General features: G+C 47.4%; 1 protein-coding gene across 12 annotated transcripts in view; it reads right to left on the bottom strand.

The window, feature by feature from the left end:
* Positions 1–23,796, bottom strand: part of SLC39A11 (solute carrier family 39 member 11) — a 358,069-nt gene that overhangs the window by 214,421 nt on the left and 119,852 nt on the right. For 10 of the 12 annotated variants that reach the window (XR_012009254.1, XR_012009253.1, XM_072781410.1 and 7 more), the window contains one exon: positions 10,265–10,406. Coding sequence is in view for 10 of the 12 variants with exons in the window: in XM_072781410.1 (XP_072637511.1) it covers positions 10,265–10,406 (142 nt within the window). In the remaining 2 variants the exon portion in view is untranslated. The remainder of the gene's footprint in view (positions 1–10,264; positions 10,407–23,796) is intronic. The other 2 variants (XM_072781415.1, XM_072781412.1) reach the window with 1 other exon arrangement.

A 23,796-nucleotide genomic window follows, 5' to 3' on the forward strand; every position in this document is an offset into this window, starting at 1 on the left:
AGCTATCCTTATAGAATAATGATGACTAATATTCACTGAGGGCTTACAAAGCACTAAGCACTATTCTTTAAAAAAAAAAAAAAGTTTTATTTATTCATGAGACACAGAGAGAGAGAGAGAGGCAGAGACATAGGCAGAGGGAGAAGCAGACTCCCCACAGGTAGCCTGATGCAGGACTCGATCCCAGGACCCCGGGATCATGACTTGAGCCAAAGGCAGATGCCCAGCCACTAAGTCATCTAGGTGCCCCACTAAGCACTATTCTAAGCATTTTACACATATCATTCTCACCTCACTTCACAACAGCTCCATGAGGTAATTACTGTTACCCCGATTCTAGAGAAAGAAACTGAAGGAGAAAAAGGTTATGAAGGTTGCCCAATGTCTACTTCTAAAGGGTAGAGCCAGAATTCAAACCCAGTCCCACTGTAGAACCTATTTTCTGGCCCATCCCAACTCCATATCATTTCTGTATTGTGACATCTCTTAGGAACCTGGTGCCTTTTCAGATCTGTAATGCCTTTCATCTACCATAAACTTATAGGTAGGGCAGCCCAGGTGGCTCAGCAGTTTATTGCCACCTTCGGCCCAGGTCATGGTCCTGGAGACCTGGGATCGAGTCCCACATCAGGCTCCCTGCATGGAGCCTGCTTCTCCATCTGCCTGTGTCTCTCTCTGTTTCTCTCTCTGTGTGTCTCTCATGAATAAATTAATTAAATTTAAAAAAAAAACCTTATAGACAACACCATACCTAATAGTGAAAGACTGAATGCTTTCTCCTTAAAATTAGGCAAGAAGGTCTACTCTCATCACTCCTATTCAACAATGTACTAGAAGTCTTAGCCAGTGCAAATAAGACAAGAAAAAGAAATAAAAGTCATACAGGTTGGAAGTAATAAAGTGGTCACTATTCATAGACAGGACACAGAAAATCTCAAGGAATCTACAAAAAAACCTCTTAGGGCTAAAAAAATGAGCTTAGCCAGGTTGCAGGAAGAAGACTAACACACAAACACACAAAAAGCAATTATATTTCTGTAAAATAATGATAAACAATTAGAAGTCAAAATTTAAAATACAATAGCATTTACAATAGCACCATGAAAGGAAATACTCAGGTATAAATCTAACCAAATATGTGTAGGATATATATGCTGCAAACCACAAAATGCTGATAAAAGAAACCCAAGACCACTTAAATAAATGGAAAAATATACCATGTTCATGAAATAGAAGACTAATATAAAGATGTCAATTTTATCCAAATTGAATTATAGAGTAAATGCAATCCCACCCAAAAGCTAATCAGGATCTTTTGGTAAATTTTAATAAACGGATTCTAAAATTGGTATATAAAGGCAAAGGAACTGGCATAACCAAAACAACTTAGAAAAAGAACAAAATGGGAGGACATATAATATCTGATTTTGAGACGTATGATGAAGCTCCTATAATTAAGAGAGTGTGATATTGGTAAAAGGATAGGCACATAAACTAAAGAAGCAGAAATCTAATCTAGAGTCCAAAAATAGACCCATACAAATACAATTAATTTTTTACAAAAGCATAAAGTCAATTCAATAGAGAAAGGTCAGTCTTTCCAATACATAGTGCTGCAACAATTGAATGTCCATATGGAAAAAGCTGAACCTCATACTGTACCCCACTCCTCATCTAAAAGTAAATAAATAATTCAAAATGAAGGGCTCCGTGTGGGAGCACCCAGGACATCCTCAACACCCACTTATGGAACTGTCAGAAGCTTCCGTATGTTTCATTAAACCCTATAAAATGGCCCATTTGTTTTCCAAGATTTGAATCTCCCTGAGGGCTCCATGTCTCCTGATTGTTTTTATATGTACAACGGGAGTATCCTTATGGGAAAGAACATAATCAATATTTACTATGGTTGACCTGAGCAAACCTGACCAAGGGTTGCTGAGGATCGGTGCTGTGAAATCACCAGGGGAGCTCGATCTGATGGCAAAGACGACAGACTTCTGACCCACTGTATCTAAGAGTTGCAAGAGACATCTTCTGCATCCTCTCCCGCCATTTCCAGTGAACACCTCTGCCTCCCCTACCAGCTGATGATTAGTTTGGGATAATCACGGAGTCGAGGAGTCCTGAGAGTTAGTTCTGTCTGGGATGATCAGCTGGAAGTCATTGGCACATCCCTTAATAGCTCCAGCTCCAAAATGCTAAAACGCTTAAAATCATGTTTCATTGAGACAACTGATTTAGTTTTAAGACACTTGGAGCTATTTCCTTTCTCCAGCCCTAGGAGGGGAAATGCACTAGAGAGAAGAAAGGAGAACAAAATACTGTAATGTGCACAACCTGAAGAAGACATAGGAGGCCAAAGAGACCCCATGCATGCATGTGCTAACACCTGGGTGAAATGGAGCTCATCACAGACTTCTTCTCTGTAAGGCAAGACTGCACTGACCCCATCCCCGATCTAGAGTCATTGGTGTTGACTATGTGGATTCAAACTCCACTCTGCATGCTCTCCATCAGCCCCTATATCCTCTATGAGTGCTTGTCTCAGGGAGTGTCATGTCCCAGTTCTGTGGGCTCACCACTACCTCCCCTTCTTTCTTAGGCACTTATGATAGCAGGCCAAGGGAGGAGATAAAGAAACCAACAATGGAGTGAATACGTCGAAGGGACTCCTTAGGATCTTACATACTTGAAACAAAAGTGTCAACACTGTGATTCTCCAACTGAAGGGGCTTCTGCAAAGAGTCTCCTCTGAAAAACAAAACACGACGATATGAAGGGAGCCCAGGTTGCGTGGCTTTGGCAGCAGCCCCCTCCATCTCTGGGTAGGAGTATCCTAACGGGGCTGGCACTGCCCAAGCCACTTGTCTGCTGTTTCCTAAAAGCACATTAAAAACACATTTCCCAGTTTAATGGACTTATGCGCTGAAATGAATGTGTCAGAACTCTTATAAATATGATAGAACCTGCTACCCCAGCAAATGTTAAATTTTGCATAAGGAGACAGTATCCCTAACTCCTCAGTAGACACTTAATGAATATTTCAAATAAAGAGCCCTGGCAGCTGCTGTACAGGCCCCTGATGAATTAAATGGATTTTTATTACTGCTAGGATTAGCTCTTCTTGTCTCCTCTCCTTTTCTCTTCTCTCCCTCGCTCGTGTGTGACAAACAAGCCCCTCCAAGACTAACCAAGTTCCCGGAGCCTAGTCATGGAATGATCAGAGGAGGGGACTGGTCAGCATCCTGGGTTAAAAAAGCATCCTCCCAAAATTCCTCGTCCACCCAGGACCTCAGAATGTGACCTCACTTAGAGACGGAGTTGTGGATGTAATTAGTTAAGAGGTGGTCATACTAGATTAGGGTGGGTCCTCAATCCAACAACCGGGGTCTTTACAGGAGAGAGGAGAGGGGGGATTTGGACACAGATACACAAGGACAAGGCCATGTACCTATAGCGGCAGGGGCTGGGGGTTGAGGAGGCGGGATGCAGCCACAAGCCAAGGAACGCCAGAGTCTCCAGAAGCTATCAGAGCCTTTAGAGAGAGTGTGGCACTACTGACACTAATTTCAGACTTCTAGCCTCCGGATCTGTGAGAGTAGGAATTTCTGTGGTTTGAAGCCACCAGTTTGCAGTACGGCATTAACGGCGGGCCTAGCAAGCGAATACCATCAGGACAGCACGTCTACCCGTTCACTTGTGCATTCCTATGGATCTCCCCCAAAGTTACGTAAGCCCATCATCTCCCGGGCTGGCTAGCTTTTTCCCGCCCCTTTAATTTCACTAGCACCGACGGCACACCTGCCCACAGCCTTACATCAGACCTCAGATCACCTGGCTTACTTTCTTGGTGCTGTTTTCACCCTTATTCAGCCCTCTTCCGTACCACTTTCTCTGTGGCCCCAGCGCATCGGCTTTGAGTCTAACAGACTAGGAGACAGAAATATAGTGAGAGGACCTAAAAGACAGAAATAAGGGGGAACCTGGGTGGCTCAGTGATTGTCTCCCTTCAGCTCAGGTGGTGATCCTGGGGTCCTGGGATTGAGTCCCGCATCGGGCTCCCTGCATGGAGCCTGCTTCTCCCTCTGCCTGTGTCTCTGCCTCTCTCTCTCTCTCTCTCTGTGTGTGTGTGTGTGTGTGTGTGTGTGTGTGTGTGTGTGTGTCTCATGAATAAATAAATAAAATCTTTAAAAAAAAAAAAAGGAGAACCCTGTTCTCTTGCTACCTGGTATTCCTTTAGGCTGATTACTGGCCACGGGAAGATGACTTTTTCAAAGTTGCCAAGTGCTGCTATGGGCTGAGTCATGTGCCCCTTAACTCCTGTGTTGAAGCCTTAATCCCTGTATCCCAGAATGTAATTGTGTTTGGAGACAGGATCTTTCAAGAAGTAATTAGGTTAAAATGAGGTCACTAGGGTGGGTCCCTAATCCAATCCGACTGGCAAGGAGAGATAAGGACACTGCGGGCACACACAGCAGGGAGACCACGTGAGGGCCCAGGGAGAAAATGATCACCTACAAACCAAGGAGAGGGGCCTCAGAGGAAACCAGCCCAGGCGACATCTTGACCTCAGACTTCCAGTCTCCAGAACTGGGAGGAAGTAGGTTTCTGCTGTTTAAGCCACCCCCGATCTGTGCAATTTTGTTATGGCAGCCGGAGCAGATTTAACCAAGTGCCAAACTGCCTCTAAGCCCAGGCCTTGTGAAAATGCACTCCCCAAATGACTGCCTAGCTTAGGAAAAGGCACAGGGGCAGGAAAAGTGCCACTTGAGTGTAGTGTTCAACATCAGGTGAAATACAATGCTCTTCAGAAGCACAAGAATCTGTAAAAGGTATGCACCTAATAATGTTTCCAGGAGCTGGGACATGCTAACTGTCACTCATACCACCCACGCAGAGCCCTGTCCAAGGGGATATTTATGTTTTACCTCCTTCTTTTATTCAACGTCCACGATACTAAAGCACTCCCGGTGATTATTTTTATTGAACACTTTGCTCTTCCTCCTTCTGCAAAATATTTTCCTATTTCCCTGCATTAAGATGTGGCACATTTTAATAGCTCCAGTGCTGTTGCCACGTGCTGGCAGGTTTGGTTCATTCCCAGCCTTTTAATGAAGAAACCCAGGTTACAGGCCCTAGTCCAGAAAGGAGGTAGCAATGCCAGGACCTGCCTATGTTCCAGGCTCCAGACAATCTCAGGTCAGGAGAAGACTTTATTTTTTTTTTTTAAGATTTTATTTATTTATTCATGAGAATACACAAGAGGAGAGAGAGAGAGGCAGAGACAGAGGCAGAGGGAGAAGCAGGCTCCCTGCAGGGAGCCTGACATGGGACTCAGTCCCAGGACTCCAGGATCATGCCCTGGGCTGAAGGCAGACACTAAACCGCTGAGCCACCCAGGCTGTCCCAGGAGAAGACTTTAAAGCGTTCCCTAGGGACGCCTGGGTGGCTCAGTGGTTGAGGGTCTGCCTTTGGCTCAGGGTGTGATCCCGGGGTCCTGGGATCAAATTCCACATTGGGCTCCCTGCAGGGAGCCTGCTTCTCCCTCTGCCTCTGTCTCTGCCTCTGTTTGTCTCTCATGAATTAATAAAATCTTAAAAATAAATAAATAGATCTATAAAGTGTCCTTTAACAAATCAGTTACAGGCTGGTGGGTAGGGGAAGGAGTCTAGTTGCTAAAACCACATACCAAGACATTACATTTACATTAAAAATTGTGAAGTGATTCTTTAATCTTTAGAGGTCTTACTGATAAAGTGTCAAAGTTACTCATATACATCTCGTGACAAACCTAACACACTATGTTAGAGACCTGATTACAAAGAAACATTCAGAATTTCTCCTAGGAGCTACATCTGATGCCCGATAGATGTAAGTTTACTAAATTTGACCCTCAGTATGGGTGACAGAAAGAGCATCCCCCTTCAAGGATGATGTTGAATATATGGAAGAAGAAAGAAGTGATTGTCACAGGAGCTTGGAAGCTGTTTAAATAAGTTCTTCTCTGGGCGCCTGGGTGGCTCATTGGGTGAGCATCTGCCTCCTGCTCAGGTCATGATCCCAGGGTCCTCAGATGGGGTCCCGCATGGGGCTCCCTGCTTAGCGGGGAGTCTGCTCCCTCTGCCTCTGCCCCTCCCCACTACTTGTGCTCTCTCTCTAGATCTCTCTCTCAAGTAAACAAATATATATATATATATATTTTTAAGTCCTTTCTGCTTCCCTAGGATTAGGCTACTGCAAGGAATTTCGGTTCCGAGGTAGTCTGACCATTGGGAGTTGAACACACGCGGATGGACTTCTAGACAGAACCGGCAGCGGTCTCCCGAGAAGTGATTTCTCCCTGCAGTGCCCTCCCCTAGCACCCCACCCCTATCGAAAAATATAAAACCGCCAAAGGCCAAACAGTGTCAAAATCCACCTAGGAGGTTCACCATCCCGCTAGGGAAACTGTCCCCAGTTAAAATACAAACGCCTGAGCAGGAGTAAAACACTGTCGATTGCTGGGTACCTCCAGGCTCAGCAGTTTCATCCAATCTGTTCCCAGAGGTGCCTAAGGCAGGATGTTTAACTGGGAAAACAGGGGAGAGTCCTAGGTTAAAAGAGGACAGTATAAAAAAAAAAAAAAAAAAAAAAAGGGACAGTATGAAACCTGGAGGACAAATGAAGGTATCCTGAAGACAGAGAAGGGTATCGGAGAACACCTGAACTCCATCCTGCTTCTGAAGGGATGAGCCCAGTAGGTGCTAATCTGGGGGTCCCGTGCTTGGGAACCTGCAGTCAGAAGAGGCAAATTCTCCCAAGATCAGATCTGTCTCCACAGGAGGATACTATCCAACAAGTCAGTAGCATAATCAAGAAGGAATTCAAGATTTCAGACTAAGATACAAACAAATAAATGTTGCTGGTGGGCTGGTGATAGCAGCTCATGCAAACCTATAACCCGCTAGGTCTGTGTCGCTTTCATTTTGCAAAACATGGCTTCTAATTGGCCAAGCCATCTAGTTAGACTTATGCCTGCCAGGCAAGTTCTCCTATTATAAAAGAAAAGGGCATTAAGGAAAAAAAATCTGTTTCTAACTAGAGTTTCTTATACCTTATGCTTTCCTGACTCAAGTCCTCTCCGACAAGCTTTGGAAAAGTTTATGGACAATAAACAGGTGCCACTTCCTAACTAAATAATTTCCCAAATTAAATCCACCTATTTACCGGAAAATAATGCCTACCCCCATTCCTTCCACGGATACGCAGAATTATAGACAATTCTCCATCTGCCCAATGCTAATGGATCAATGGAAAAAAATACCTCACTCCTGAAAAAAAGAGTTTCAACATCTGCCCTCAGAACAAACAACAGACTGAAATGGGTAGTTAACTATTAGTAAAAAAAAAAAAAAAATGGCCTGATTCACTTTTTTACTACCGTCCTTGAACCTAGAGGGATTACTAGTAGAAAGAAAGAAAGAAAGAAAGAAAGAAAGAAAGAAAGAAAGAAAGAAAGAAAGAAAGAAAGAAAGAATCGAACTGAATGGGGAAGGTTCACACACACACACACAAAAAAAAAGAACCACCCCAAGATCTAGATGAACATCAGGGGTCATGAAGCCAATCTGAAGTGTGATGGATGTTATAGACCATTGGCTTGTAAAAACACGTATTATTTGGCATAAAATTGCATGAGATATATGAACCCTTTGGTGCCCATTCATGGACCCCAGATGCACGGAACCTCTGGCCTAATTTCCAGAAATTACTCAACAATTTAATTGCCCACAGGGACATACCTACAAAAAGGCTCTCTGCTACATTCTTTATAAAAGCAAATGACCGGAAACAACCTACAACGCCATCAAGAGGGGACTAATTAAGGAAGATCATGGCCAGTAACAAGAGAGGGATGAATCTCTGAGCATCCCGGGAAACAAAGGCCAAAACAGGTTGCTCGCTGAAAAACATGAGGTAAGAAACAATGGGCTAAGCATGACCGTATAAACATAATATTTCAGAACAGATACACAGGAAACTAGAAACTGTGTGTGTGCCTGAGATGGAAGCCTGGACCATAACTTCAAGCCTGGGTTTGAAGTTGGAAGAAAAATTAACTTTTCTATTTTTAATCCGTGTTATTACTTTTTTAATTAAAAGAAAATTTGTTGGAGAGAGATAAATAAATAGCTGGATCGAGTGAAAGAGAGAGAGACAGAAAGATTGGTGGTTTTAAAAGAACTTCTGGTCCAGCTAAGTCCCAAAATATCCCGAGCCTTGAGAATAGTTGATCTCGTAAAACATTTGGCACCAAGACATAAATAGGAAAGTATCTCATAAATGCTTTCCCGAGCTCGGCGGGGCTGCTGCCACCGCTCAGAAGAGCTGAACCTTCTCTCCCACACTGTGGCTTTTCTGGCTTTTCCTCTCACTGAACCAATTATGGAACATTATAACAGCAGCACCAATATTATTTTTTAAAGGCTGATGTTATTCACTAAATACTCATTAAGCTGATCTCCTTGCTCCATTTACAGCCAGCTTAAGGGCAGATCCAGATGGCACAAATAATGCATATTTGGGCTTGATCTGCATGCGGCCGGTCAGCAAATAGCCATTATCAGCTTGAGAGTCTCCAATTGCCTGACACCCACAGCTGTGTCCAGGTGTGCAGGAGAGCGACCTTCATGGAGATGGCCGGGCTCCCTGAGGTTCAGCAAACCATTTTTGTGATGGTTTTGCATCTTTGCATCTTTGCCTTTGCATCTGACCACTTAGCAACAGCAACCGAGGGTAGCTCAGTAACGGGCTGTGCCTTGGTGTTCCTGAGCAGAGGATGGGACTTCATCTCCCTGCCACATAGCCCTCCCTCCCTTCACTGATTCACCCTGGGTTTCCAGGAAGATCCAAGAGTCCCGGAAGGCTCTCCTGCACAGCCAACTCCCCTGGCCCTAGGTTCTTATGGGCCCGCTGGACAAGGTCTATCAAGGGGAATGCCACTGTTTACCCTTTTTGATTGACAGGCTATGAACCCTTACCCTCACCCCCATCACGTGGCCTTAAAGATAAAAAATGAGATAGAATAAAATCTGGCCAATTTTTATCCCAGAGAAGATTCAGAATGAGGACTTATATAAAGTCTTCAGAGGGCTACGCAAGAGTGCCAGCATAGTAAGAGTTGCTAGAAGCTTCTGTCTCTGTGTTCCCAGGGTTGGGCATGAAAAATGAAAAGCTTTCTAGAGGACAGCACCCTGTCCTGGTCTCCAGATAGTTCCCAACTCTCCAAAGAAGGGGAACAGAAGAAAACACCCAAGTCGCTTTGATTTGAGTATGAATGGTGTATGGGATTGGAGACAGGGCACAGAATTTTTGTGCTATCCCTCTTTTACGTGAGCTGATGTTAGATGAGTTGGCACTTCCTGTTAACATCCCACCCAGGAAGTTGTAAGAGGCAGTGAGGATCAACCCGAGTGGGGAAGATACTCCACGAATAATTCGTGCAGGACCCCATCGGAACACAGATCGGCGAGAACGGGCATCGCTATAACTTCTGTACATTGAGTCCCCCTGAGGCCTAGAGATTGCCTGAGCCTACACACAGTGAAAAGATCAAATTAAAATACCTCCCGGAAACAGGAAAGGACTGTTCCCCCTTGAATCACTAAGGCAAAGACCTGTCGCCAGTCTGTTTCTCCCCGATTCATTCAGGAGAGAATTCTGTGCAAGAGGGGAGGCACCCCGTTCCCAGCATCCTTTCTGTGGTTTTAGTCTCCAAGTCTGTGGTCTACAGAAGAAGTGGGGAAGGCAGGGGAGGCACACATTTTACAGCATGGGAATTTGATAAATTCAAAGGGATAGAATGGCATCCACCTCTCCTCGTGCTACGTGGGCCTTAAATTCACCAAATGCCCTGAGTGAGCGAGTGATGATGAGGAGGCAAGGAGGGGCAGTCCTGTCCTGAGACTGGGAGATGGGGGGACAGAGGGACAAATGCCAGATGCTGTAACCCAAATCAGCCCAGGCCCATCTGAGGGGTCCCTGTCTACTTGGCCATGCCTGGGAGACAAAGAGAAGGCCCTGTGAGCTCCCGTGTGGCAAGCCAGTGGTCTGGAGAACAACAGGAAAGGAAGGCACGGGGCCGAACACCAGCTCAGCCCTGTGCAATGCTGGGGTAAGTAATCTGGAAGGACAGAACACTGGCCATTTCGCTCATCATTCCTCTGCCACCAGGCCCAAGCCTATGCTGCCTAACTCAGCCCAGGGTCTGCAGGGAGCTTGCCTGAAAGAAGCCCAGCTCTACCTATCCGGATGGAAAGTTCACTCTCAGGGAAGAGCAGCCTGGGACCCTCAGTGTCAGACTTCTTCGTCAACGCAGGGGCGAAGTTCAGTGCCAGGGCCGTCGGGGGGTCCTCTGCTGCACCCTGAAACAAGAAGCAGTGGCGTCACTGTAACACCCCCACTACCTTCACTCCCCAGACCCCTCCAGCTCAGAGCTGCCCAGGCAGCCTGCTAGTCTCTACCACCAGACGTGCCAGGGCTGGGCCAATGCCAGACCCGGATGTCAGGCCGGGCTGGCTCACAAGGATGACGACAAGCTTTCAGGTTGTCGAGCTTTTGGGATGATAAAAACTCTGAGATCTGAGGGTCAATCGATGCTGATCTGAGAAACGGGAAAAACACATGCTGGGAAAGATGGGGCCCCATCCCTCGGACAAGGGACCCAAGGGACTCAGCCCTTGAACTGTCCGAAGAAGCCTACATGGCAGGTTGTCTCGGACAGCAGCCGTGCTACCAGGACAAGGTCAACATTTGTAGGAACTGACCACCTTCACGTTTCTCATGAGATCCAAAAGAGAAAAGATCCAAACAAAGGTACCTCAAAAGAAGGAAACAATGACAGTCTCAGGGACCCAACATATTTGGAGTAAAGTCCAGATGGACCTTAAGACAGCCATGTGGCCCTTGTGCTTTGTCTGTAGCTAGTTAAGGAGACTGTCTTTGCATTAGGTAGGCAAAACTTTGTTTTTAAACATCCGCATGTTTAGTTAACAAATGGTTATAGACTGCCCACTTTGTGGCTACTTGGTGAACAAGACAAAGTCACAGCCTCTCATGGAGCCTATGTTCTGGGAGGAACAGATAAATGAATCCATAATGGGGCCAAGCTTCTCTTCCATGGAAACCCACTGACCCTGCTGACTGACTGCTTACTCAGGATCCCAAAGGAAATGAGGAAGATGGGTAAGCACCCCCAAAATGGCTTTCATCCTCCACTTTCATCCAAACACGCTGATACTAGTTGCTAAGGGAAGGAAGGTGAGTAGATCATTTAAATGGGAAAAAAAAAAACAAAACAAAACAGATACTTTCTGAAATCCAGGCAAAAATAGTTCCAAATAGAAGTTTCCGTTTAAAATACATGTCTCTAGTACGGCAGAGAAGACTGGTGATCCAGTCCTTGTAACGCATCCGTTTATAAGCAACTACTAAAATTCTTGGTTAAGCCTCTTTCATGAAGAAAGTTTCATCAAAGTCATGCCTGGCTGTGTCTTACACACACACACACACGTACACACGCACACAGGCACACACGTGCATGCACACACATTTGTTGTCCATTTGTGGATCAGGAGTAGAAAGAGAATCTAATAATTCAGATATTTTAATTCATTATTTCTTTCCAACTACATGTTTGAAAATGAAAACACAAGCCCTTCTTCTCACGTCTTCCCATTTGTCCAATACATCGATACTGTCCTAATCGTTTTACTTGCAACATCCTCCATCACACATTAAAGAAGGGGGCTGGAGCACCTGGGTGGCTCAGTGGCTGAGCATCTGCCTTTGGCTCAGGTTGTGATCCCAGGGTCCTGGGATCGAGTCCTTCATCGGGCTCCCCACAGGGAGCCTGCTTCTCCCTCTGCCTGTGTTTCTGCCTCTCTCTGTGTCTCTCATGAATAAATGAATGAGATATTTTAAAAATAAATAAAATTAAAATAAAGAAGGGTGCCAACACCTCCTTGAACCTTGTTGTAAAGAGGGAGAAAAAAGCTTCATGGCCTTGTTTGAACTTCCCCCTCCTTTGGGTCCTCGGTCCCTTTATGGAGTCCCAGTGGCTGCAGGATCTCCCTTACTCTGTCCCTGGAAGGAGCACAAAGAGAGGCAGCCTGTCACACCATATCACAGTCAAGGTTGGCGGTACAGATGGACAGACTCGTGGGGACAGAAGGGGCTTTGAGGGGGCCAGTCTCTCCCCCTGTAGAAACTCCCTCTTGGCACCCCCGAGTGACAGCTGGTGCCTATGCTGTGCCATGGGCCAGCTAGTCACAGCTCTTTGTTTGTTTATATGCTTTAATTATTTCTAATTCTATGCCTCACGCTGACATCTGAGGAATTACTGCACCAAGAAAAGACGTGTTTCACTACGTGATGGTGATTCGGCTGATTTTCCTTCCTTTGTCTTCCTTAATAATGTGATTTTTTTTTTATAATGTGATTGATGCATAACTGGGGAAAGGATATGGAAAGAGAACCATTTCATTACAGCAGAAATGCCACAGCATGCAGACGCTCGACGTGGCTTATCTGGCCCATTTAGCAAGGTGCAGCTCCGAGAGACCTGGTTGTAACTGAGAACCTTGGTTTTTCGGCCTCAGTGATTCTGTGGCCTGGGGGGACACTGGAGATGGCACTTTATCTGTGCAGGGGTCAGGAAAGGGAATGGTACTGGAATCTAATGGGCATAAGAGGGGTGGGGGGCTGCTAAACATCCTAACTGCACAGGACAGCCCCCCAATAAAAAGTGACCTGGCCAAACGTCACCAGGCTGAGGCTGAGGAACACTTAGAACAATTTAGGATGCTCAGGGCCCCCAAAGCTCCACATCTTGTCAGGAACGCTGGAAACTCACAGACTCTCTTTTTTTTACTGTGAAGATAAGAATTTTGCCACTTTTTCTAGGAAGACTGCCTTGCCTGCCTTCGTGTCTCTGGCAAATTATTTTTTTTTTTAAGATTTTATTTATTTATTCATGAGAGACACAGAGAGGGAGAGAGAGAGAGGGGCAGAGACACAGGCAGAGGGAGAAGCAGGCTCCATGCAGGGAGTCCGACGTGGGACTCGATCCCGGGTCTCCAGGATCACGCCCTGGGCTGAAGGCGCCGCTAAACCACTGAGCCACCAGGGCAAACCACTGAGCCACCCGGGCTGCCCTCTGGCAAATTCTTATGAAGCATCAACTGTGTATCAGAACTAAGCCAGGTTCTGGCAAAAAAAAAAAGTAGCCAAATCCTCCTGCCTTAGTGAATCTTGCAGTTCTCCTTCCAGAGACAGACAATAAAGTAACAATAAATATAAAATAGAGTGCCAGGAAGTGATAGTGCAAGAGGAAATGGGAGTTCCAGCCAGTTAGCAAGGAGTTCCCAGAAGAATGGGATATGTGTCCTGGCTTTTGGTTTTTGGGGTTTTCAAGTTTGGGTTTTTTGGGTTTCAGCTTTGGGTTTCAGCGTTGGGCCAGGTTTTGCTCCAGCACCTGACAGGTGTGCTAGCAGGGCGGGAAATAGTAAGGATGGAGCGCTCCTCTAGATAAGATACTGAGGGAGGCCTCTCTGAGACCGTGGTGTTTGAGCGAAGACCTGAAAGTAAGGAAGAAGCCACACTGATTTCTGAAGACCGAGTTTCCGGCAAGGCACTACAAGGCAAGCCTCCCCCTGCCCTGCCATCTCCTTTCACTATTTTTAAAAATATTTTATTTATTCATGAGAGACACACAGACAGAGAGGCAGAGACATGGGCAGAGGGAGAAGCAAGCTCCATGCAGGGAGCCCGATGTGGGACTCGATCCCAGGTCTCCAGGATCACCCCCTGGGCCTAAGGCAGATGCTCAACTGCTGAGCCACCCAGTGTCCCTCCTTTCACCATTTTATCCCACCTGCAACTTCACTTAGAAGGTGTCCTTCTAGGGGCACCTGGGGGCTCAGGCAGTTAAGTATCTGCCTTTGGCTCAGGTCATGATCTCAGGGTCCCAGGATGAAGCCCCTCTTTGGGTTCCCTGTTCAGCGGGGAGTCTGCTTCTCCCTCTCCTTCTGTTCTCTCTCTCTCTCTCAAATAAATAAATAAAATCTTAAAAAAGAAGAGGAAGAAGAAGAAGAAGAAGAAAAAGAAGAAGAAGTAGTAGTAGTAGTAGTAGTAGTAGTAGTAGTCGTCCTTCGAAAAGCTAAACAAGGCACTTGACGGGATGAGCACTGGGTGTTATACTACATGTTGGCAAATCAAACTCCAATAAAAAAATATACAAAATAAATAAAAATTAAAAAACAAAAATAAATAAAAATAAAAGCTAAACGAGGGCCCAGGATATCCCACCTGTCCCAGCCCCTCCATGAGCCCCACCCCACACCCAGCCTTTGAAGGCCTGGGCCCAGCTGTGCAGCAGGAGAGCCACCGGGAGCGTCCAGAGTGAAGCCGAGGATAGCTTCCACGGCCCATGCCTGGCGACGCTCCCCACGCGTCTCTGGGCCCAGACAGCGGCCGGCCTCCAGCACTCCTTCCAGACTCGCTTCTGGGATTCTAACATCCCCCACCCTCCGCTCTCAAGGCTGATGAGGAAAACAGAAATAGAAATACATCCCTCGGAATTTCAAGGAATGGCCCCTGGGGGAGATGCTAATGCTGCTTTGGTGGCTTTATCATAACACCCAGGAAAGTGGGGGGAAAGTCAGGAAGCCCCTGTGGGACCATCCTGCAGGATATGACCCTACTCCTCACTCCCTGGAGCCCCGTCTGCTCCCTGAATGCATACACTGCAGGTGGAGGGGGCACTGCTTTGAACACAACCTGGGTTGGTGCACCGGTGACCAAGACCTCAGGGAGAAATTCCTCCTCTGCACCCTCCTCTTGCTTTGCTGATGGCAGCACAGCCCTCTTTACTTGGTGTTATCACCACCTTACATTTCTGGGACTTTTATTTTCTTTTTTAATCTTCTGCAAAGCTTTTCCATTTGTGTTCCCCACTGCATCCTTGCCAGCCCTCTTACCTCAGCAAGGTGAGAGCGTGATCCCTTCAGGGCAGACATTTGACTAATGCAAGCTGCTCTTGACTCTCAACCATCAGAGGGGGATGGGTCCCCCTCCCCTCTCTCTGGCAGTTTCGCTTGTGCAGTTTGGGGTTGCTGTGTCACCAAACATCAAGGTGCCAGACATGCAGGCTCCTTCCCAAAGTACAAGATTGATTTCTTCTGCACCAGCCCCTCCTCCAAGTCCGCCTCCAGCTCTTCCCAGACCCTCCCCATCCCCAGCCTCCCCTCCGAATCCAGCGTGGCCCCAAAAGCAGGGAGGGGGCTGCTGGGAGGCACCAGGCAATACCACTCAGGGCCATGGAACTTGAGACTGCTGTCTTCTTGCAACAGAATTATTATTAATTATTATTATTATTATTAATGGCTCAAAGCAAGTGTCTGGTTCAGAACAAACACAGCAATTTCCACCCACTCTGGAAGGGCTGTGCAAGGGGGCAGGAGCTGGAGAATAATTAGCACTTTCCAGAAGCAAAAGAGAAGGAATGGAGAAGAAAGGAGAGAAGGAAGAAATAAAATCGGGGGAGGGCAGATGAAAGCAGCCCCACAATATGCCTGATATGACAATGTAAAGGCTTCAGAAGATAATACATATATCTCCTCTAGGAAATACAGTCCGGGTGCCACTCATCAGGGTGTGCAATGCCAGGCATGAGGGAGGACAACCACTGGTCACTGAAGTTTCTGGAGCCCCAGAGAAATGAGCCCCACAAGGCAAAGCCCAGGGCACAGCCAAGAGGCTGCAGTCGTGCCCAGAAGAAGAAGTCTATCTGGGCAAACGGAAACCCCCTGCTGACCCACAGCTGGACACATGCGGCTGGGAGCTAAAGCCCAGCAGCCCCCAAAACTCATTGCAGGCAGTTTGACACATTTGCTCCAACTCCCAATGGCCAAAGTCTGTGTAGTCCCCTGTTTCTGGCTCATCTCCCACCAGGATGTCAACCGCTCTGAATAACTGTCAGGGGAGAGCAAAGTAGGCCACCCCGTGATACTCATGGGGCACACTGCCTGCCATGTTCATTCAGGCCGGGGGAGTCCTGGGGTGACTCTGAGCTACCCCAACCCCATGGAGTCCGGTCTCGTTAACTGAGGTTGGCTAGCCGGTCAGGGCTCTCAAATGACGAGTGAAGGGAAAGGTCGGAGGATTAATTAGTGCCCCTGCCAGCCACCCAGACACAGCTAAAGCGAGGCAGTGTTCCACCCAACGGAGAAGGGAACAAGGGTCCGAGAGAGGCTGCAGCCCCTCCCTGGGGACTCGGGGCGAGCTGATGCTAGGGCAGGTGCCTGGAGCCCCTGTGGGCTTTGCCTCCTCCCGCTGCCCAGCCTCTGCCTCCCATCATCCCCACTTAACCCAGACACACAAGGTGACGTTAAATAATTGATGCTGTTTTTATTACCGGGAAATTGCAGTCGTAATGACACTCGTAACACAATCTTAAATTATTCCACATAATGGAAAAAAAATTAAATGTCGCCCCTGATCGCCAGCCAGAATAGGGATGACACTTACATAATAGATGACCTTCTCTCCCAGGGAGCCCAGCAGCGTCCTGCTGCCCAGGGCCTGGCTGGCCTAGGGGTGACAAGTGGCTGGCCTCAAAGCAAACAGGGACACAGAATGGTAGAGACACTGAGGCAGAGGGTACAATCCTGCCTCCGGCTCCTTCAGGCAGGACGCTGCTGTCTTTCCTACCTCAGTTTACCTATGTGTTCAGGGATCATAAGTCATAACCAGGAGCCTTAAAGATGAGAAGACACAGCTCAAAGTACTTGGCTCCTGCTGGTTTGCCCTGCCCGAGCACACTAGGAAGGCAACTCAGCTTCAGTCCTCTCTGCCTCTGGCAACAGCACAGCATCCCATCAATGGCCAGCAGGGCAGGTTTCAAGCTGGATGCTAGATACCTTTAAAATCTTGGCTGAAGAAGACTGAGCTTCCTCCTCCAGGAAGCTTTTCTAAACAGACCCAGCCTAGTTTGGGTTAAAAATGCCTCCCTCGAAATAAGTCAATCGGAGAAGGACAAACATTAAAGGGTCTCATTCATTTGGGGAATATAAAAAATAGTGAACGGGAATAAAGGGGAAAGGAGAAAAAATGAGTGGGAAATATCAGAAAAGAAGACAGAACATGAGAGACTCCTCACTCTGGGAAACAAACAAGGGGTGGTAGAAAGGGAGGTGGGCGGGGGGTGGGGGTGACTGGGTGACGGGCACTGAGGGGGGCACTTGACGGGATGAGCACTGGGTGTTATGCTGTATGTTGGCAAATTGAACTCCAATACAAAAAAAAAAAAAAAAATTCCTCCCTCTCGGGACACCAGGGTAGCTCAATGGTTGAGTGTCTGCCTTTGGCTTAGGTTCTAGAGTCCTGAGATCAAGTCCCGCATCGAGTCCCACATTGGGCTCCCCCCGAGGAGCCTGCTTCTCCCTCTGCCTATGTCTCTGTGTGTGTGTCTCTCATGAATAAATAAATAAAATCTTTTTTAAAAAAAAGCCTTCCTCTCTGTGTGCCCCCTGGACATCCCACACATGCTCCTGTCACAACATTTACCAAACTGTGCACAGTAACTTGGAGCATCCTTGGCGACCTCAAGATCGTGGGATTCTCAAAGCAGGAGTCGCGTCTTCTGGCTCTCCCGTCGGGGCTCAGTACAGGGCCAACGTTCACTAACTCCGTGAATCTCCCAAGAACGAAACAATACTACAAAAATCTCCAAAGTGAGGGGGGGGATGTTGTGTGACAGACAACACAAAGACCCAGGTGACCACAAAACGTTTAGGTCTTGAGAGAGATGGAAGGGGGGATTCGTGTAGAATGAGAAAGAAAAGACTGGAAATATTCAAGGCAGTCTAGCTAATGGCAAGAAGTGGGGCTTCCCACTCACCTTCCTGCCTCCGCTTCTGCCTTCCTGATGATGACGTATGATCCTCAACATCAGCCCTGAGACCACGTAAGGGGGGGTAGCCCCCAATCCTATGGCTTGCCACCCGAAGGCTCCATGTCCACTCCCCTTCCTGGCAGGAAGGTTCAGAGCAGGACGGCCCAGCTCACACCCCTTGAAGTTAAGACCTTTCCGCTCTGAAGCCCATGACCCCTTCCAAGGCCACATCTTCCACCTTCCTCCCCATGTCCTCCCTGACCTCAGCCCAGAGCTTCACGATGGCAGAAGCTAATTACGGACCTCTAGCTATATTTAAGCTATGGAAGTCTGCTATCACTCAGACTATCTTTTTAGGGACAAGACCTTCTCCTATTTCTGATGCCAAATTACTATTCATAATCAAGCCTATTTAATCATATAAAACAGATCTTAACGTACCGCACAGGCTCTGCAAAAAGATACAGCTCTCTGAAAGCCTGCAAAGACAGCCCTCCAATAGCTGGCCCAGGTAAGTGGCTCTATGCTTGTGTTCCCAGGAGCCACGTCTTCTGCGAGCATGGCTGACAAAGCGATGGGGGTTGGCAGATTTTCCAAGCCATTACGTGTTTTCTTCTAACTCGCAATACAACTTTTCCTTAAAACAAAAATATAAATCTAAATAAATGCAGATACCTAGGCACACTGAGGTATTTTCTTTGTAACCCTCAATGATTACCCATCACTTTTAACCTACTTCTCGGCCTACTCCTAGAATTCATTAAATAGACCCATATGATCCACACTGTGCCTTTTCTGGCTTCTCAACAATTTGAGGACCCCCCAGCTGGGCTTTCTCAAGCAACTCTTTCTTACCTATGTTCTCCTTTTGAAAGGTTTCAGATCTTACAGAAATCTGCTAAAAGATAAGACTTTTCTTTTTTTTTTTTTTTAATTTTTATTTATTTATGATAGTCACAGAGAGAGAGAGAGAGAGAGGTGCAGAGACACAGGCAGAGGGAGAAGCAGGCTCCATGCACCGGGAGCCGATGTGGGATTCGATCCTGGGTCTCCAGGATCGCGCCCTGGGCCAAAGGCAGGCGCCAAACCGCTGCGCCACCCAGGGATCCCAAGATAAGACTTTTCTTTACAAGAAGAAGAAGAAGAGGAGGAGGAGGAGGAGGAGGAGGAGGAATGCATGTGTATCAGATACTTATTGCTTGGTAACAAAACACCCCAGAACTTAGTAGCTTAAAGCAATAATCATCATTGCTCATGAGTCTACAATCAATGGGTCACTGCTGCTGCTCTGCTGTCTAGGCTCTGTCAAGGTTGACTGGACTCATAGCTCGCCCAGGGGTTGGATGGTCTAGGATGGCACATGCATCTGGCAGCCCACAGGCTGCTGGCCAGGAGTTGTCTGACTCTTGGCTGGGAAACATGGATTCTTCTCCATGTGGCTTGTCATCCTCTAGCACGCTACACTGGGCTTAATTCATATGGTGAATTCAGGGTTTCAAGGGCAGCGAGATAAGGCAACATCCAAAGTCAGGTGCTGTTCAAGTCTCTGCCTGGATCACATTTGCTACCATCCTATGGACCTCAGTAAGTCCGTGACTACCGAAGGCGTGGATACATATGCTGTACCTCTTGTTGGAAGGATGTAGTGTCAGGTTGTCAGAGTACGGATGACAACTGGGAGGAACCTGTGGCCGTTTTTGCAATTGACCACAGAACATGCACAGACACGTAAAATGTTGCACCCCTCAGGGAGCCCACAAACCACATTGCAGCCCTGCATGGATCTAACCTATACACAACTGCTCCAGATTAAACCCACAAATTCAGTCTCATTTGCCAAAAACAGTGCTTCTGTGATGGGGACCCAAGGACACATTCTCAGAGGTCTTAAAGTTTTATATAAAACATTTTTAATTTTCTGTTTTCGCTTCAGTGATAATCTACAAAAAATATAATAATACCAACAATCTAAATCACTAAGGTAACAACCCCACTAGACCCAAATCCTACTGCTTGACTTCAGTGCCTTTGTTTGCATTCATGTTTACGACCCAGTTGGTACCAAGCAGTACCACTCCTGTCACTGAGGGCTAATTGCCGAGCACAGATTCAATAGACAGATTATGTGTTTGAGCCAAGCTTAGGTCAAATGACTTCATGGAACCCTGTACAGATGATAGAGGCTTCCAAGTGGTTCTAGGACAGCATCAGGAGAGCAGACTCCATCCAGTGGCTTTCGCTGGACACGTGTGCCCGAACCAGTGTTAGAGAAAGCAACTCTGTTTGCACAAAACGTCTTGTCGTACCGTGCTCCGCTTCTGCCCTCTTATATTATCATATGCGATCCTCCGTATCTTCTTGGGTGTAGACTGACAGGCAGCAATACTACCTCCCACTATGGGCCAAACTTCCCCACCACTAAAATTCACATGTCAAAATCCTAACCCTCCAGTGCCCCCAGGATGGGACTCTATCAAAGGTAAGATCTTTAAAGAGGTAATTAAATGAAGATGAAGTGTGTTGGGTTGGGATGTAATGTAATTTGACTAGTGTTCTTTCAAGAGAAGGAAATCTGGGCACAGACACATGTACAGAGAAGACCATGTGAAGACACATGGAGAAGATGCCGAGCGACACGCCAAGGGGAGAAGCCTGGGATGGATCCTTCCCGCGGGGCCCTCAGAAGGAGCCAACCCTGCCAATACCTTCACTGTCTGGGACTTCCAGCTTCCAGAACTTCCAGCTTCCAGAACTAGCCAGTTCTGTAAGCTATTCATCTTCTATTGTCTAAGCTGCCCCCTCTGTGGTTATTTTGTTATGGCAGAGTCCAAGTGAACTCCCCAGTCCCTGCATTTTACATTTGAGGAAACCAAGTCATAAAAGCTAATGACTTACCCAACACTGCACCATTTGTCAGAGGCAAAAGAGGGATTTGAACCCAGAACTTCTGACTTCAAGTCTTACCTCCTCCCACCACCAGGCTGTGGTCAAGGCAACGTACTAAGGCAACATACCCTTCCAGAAGTGACCCCACCACCACTCACTCCACGTGGGGGTGTGGGAATGCGTACACACTAGGTACAACATCGTATGAGAGTTGTCTGAGCGTGGTGTTCACAGGGGGGTGATCGGGACCATGTGGTTTCTCCAGGCCTGCCACAGTCCCAGAGATACGGAACCACAGACTTCCACTTGTTGGCTCACACAGGACGGCCAGGGAACCCTCACGTCACAGGTACAGAGAAAAGGAAACTAAAGTGAGAGCTTCTGAGGTGACAGCCCAACCTCCTAATAACTGGGTCTCCAGGCAACAAGAACCTAGAAGTCTTATTGCTGGGAAAGATGGCCTAAAATGGAAAGTAAGACACGGAGGAGGGTCATCAGAAGGGGCAGAGGTGCCCTCGGCGCCGTGCTGAGGGTAATGAACTATCGCACACCCATTCAGGGGATCAGAGAAGCAGGCACCAGCTCCGACAGACCAGGAGAGGAAGAGTGGGGTTGAGACCCTGACACAGCTTTTGTGTTCTTGTTCATGTCCAGGGCTCCCCCCACATCCCAGTGGGGGAAGGACAGAGAGGAAGCAGGGATGGGCGGTGGTGGGGCCCTGGGTGTGGGGAGGCATCCAGCCCTACTCAGCAGCATCAGGTCCTGGGGGGATCTTGACTACCAAGGTCTGGAAGCTTCCAATCATTTCTGAAAATAGTCTGTGTGCGTCTCAGTGATTGTGTCTCCGAGGCTGAGACACAACAGCTTCCTAAACGGGACTGTGGCCAGGGTGTACGACCCAGAGGAAGCCAGTTGGGAAAGGTAGAATCAGGCGGCCCAAGGAGGGCAGAAAGGGGAGGGGTATTTTGGGTAAGGGTGGCCATTTTGAGCATTTTTATGCTAAGGAAACAGTGTGCAAACCACTTCAAAAGAGAAGCTCTGGCTTTGAAGAACAGACTTGATTTTTTTTTTTTTAAATGGGGCTTTATCCCAGGCATCACTCCGCTTGGAGCAGAATTAATTATTCAACGTTATCTGGGCTTGATGAGCACTTGGCAGCTGAAAATGTACCAAAGCTGCCTGCGTCTAAGGAATGATTTTCCACTTCCTGCTGTGGGGAGGTGAAGACCCGCATCTTCCCCCCTTCTTTCTTTGCTAAGCCTAAATTCCAAAGCAAACACCCGAGGGGAGACCCACAGACTGCTTGTGTGATGTTGCCACTGCTGCACAAAACGCCACCCATTCGGGGGCTGCGAGCATCTGTCATTTCCTATCTTGGTTTCCAGAGGTCAAGAAAAACTAGGTCCTTGGCTCAGAATCTCATGGGGCTGAAATCAAAGCCATGATCTCATCAGGGGCTTGGGACTGTCTTCCAAAGACACTGGTCATTGGCAGGATTCAGTTTTGTGTTGATGAAGAACCGAGGTCTGCCTTTACTTACGGGCTGTTGTCTAGGGACTGCTCCCGGGGATACGCGTCACCGGCAGGTCCTTGCCATGCGGCCCCCAACCGTAGGCTATTCACAGCATGGCTGTGTTTCTTCAAGGCCAGCTCAAATCTCTCTGGCCTCAGGAAGGGGCAACTCCTGCTTTTGAGGGCTCCCCTGATCAGCTCAGGCCCACTCAGAGTAACCTCCCTTTTGATGAACTCAAAGTCAGCTGATGGATACCCAGAGCAGTAACCCAACTGGGATGAAACCCCAAGGAGGAGAGGGGATTCTTCAGAGTGCACACCAGGGCCTGCAACTCTCAGGGATTGCCTTCTACCCACCACATGCTCAAAGTACAAAACTCTTTGCTCAGACATGTCTTTCATCCTGAGATTTCTAGTCCAAATTTCCCTTTTGATGCCTAAACTGGGAGCGATATGCTATGGACAAGATCTAGCATTCCACCAATTCTTTGTAACACAAACTTTCCATCAAAGTCCTAACCTCACCGCATATAGAGTCTTCTAACTCAGTAAACCATGGCAAGTGGAGGAAGTGGCCCATGAAAGTCCAAAGGTAAGCCTGGTAGTGGTGCCTCCCTGAGGAGAAGAGAAGAGTAGCTTGCACAGCTCTGCGGCGATTTAGAAAGGGCAAAGAAAGGTGTCCAGGTGGCTCCGTTGGTTAAGTATCTGCCTTCAGCTCAGGCCATGATCTCCTGGAATCGAGCCCCACATCAGGCTCCCTGTTCAGCGGGGAGTCTGCTTCTCCCTCTGCCTCTCTCTCTCAAATAAATAAATAAAATCTTAAAAAAGAAAGGACAAAAGAGCTTGTCAGGGCAAGAGTAGCCAATCAAGCCTGTGGTCCTACAGTTTGACCTTTGGACTAAGAGACAGACCAGGATAGTCCCCAGGCCACTGCAGGACAGTGTTGGCGTGCTAATGAGTTTGAAGGGAACAGATTAGCCTCGAGTTATAAACAAAGGGCTAATAATAATAAGGCCTTGTTTGGTGCCAGGATGAGCCACTTGGCTTTGTCAGAGTCCATGGTTATGCTAGACTCCTAGTTCTCCCATCAACTACCTCACAGCTGGGAGCCGAGGGCCTCCCAGGGAAGGTAAGGATATAATCAAAGCGATTAAAATCCTTCTCAAACACTAAAAACTGGGCATAAAACTATTCATTATTAACAATGTCAGTAAGACCATTATCCTATGAAAAAGAAAAAGAGGAAGAAGAAATTATGCGTCACTCCACGTTCAGAGTCAAGTCTTAGCGCGAGATGCTTAGGCATCGGGATGAAGGGGATGCCAGCAAGAATTGGGGAAAGTTCAAATTAGGATAAAAATAAAAGGGAGAGGACTACTGGGTGGGGAGGAAGCCAGGATGGACGGCCTCGGAAGGCTGCAGGGACAGGCAGGGCTGACACCACCCCCAGCACTGTGAAGCCT

Source organism: Canis lupus, chromosome 16 (genome assembly GCF_048164855.1).
Source record: "Canis lupus baileyi chromosome 16, mCanLup2.hap1, whole genome shotgun sequence".
Lineage (NCBI taxonomy): Eukaryota > Metazoa > Chordata > Mammalia > Carnivora > Canidae > Canis > Canis lupus.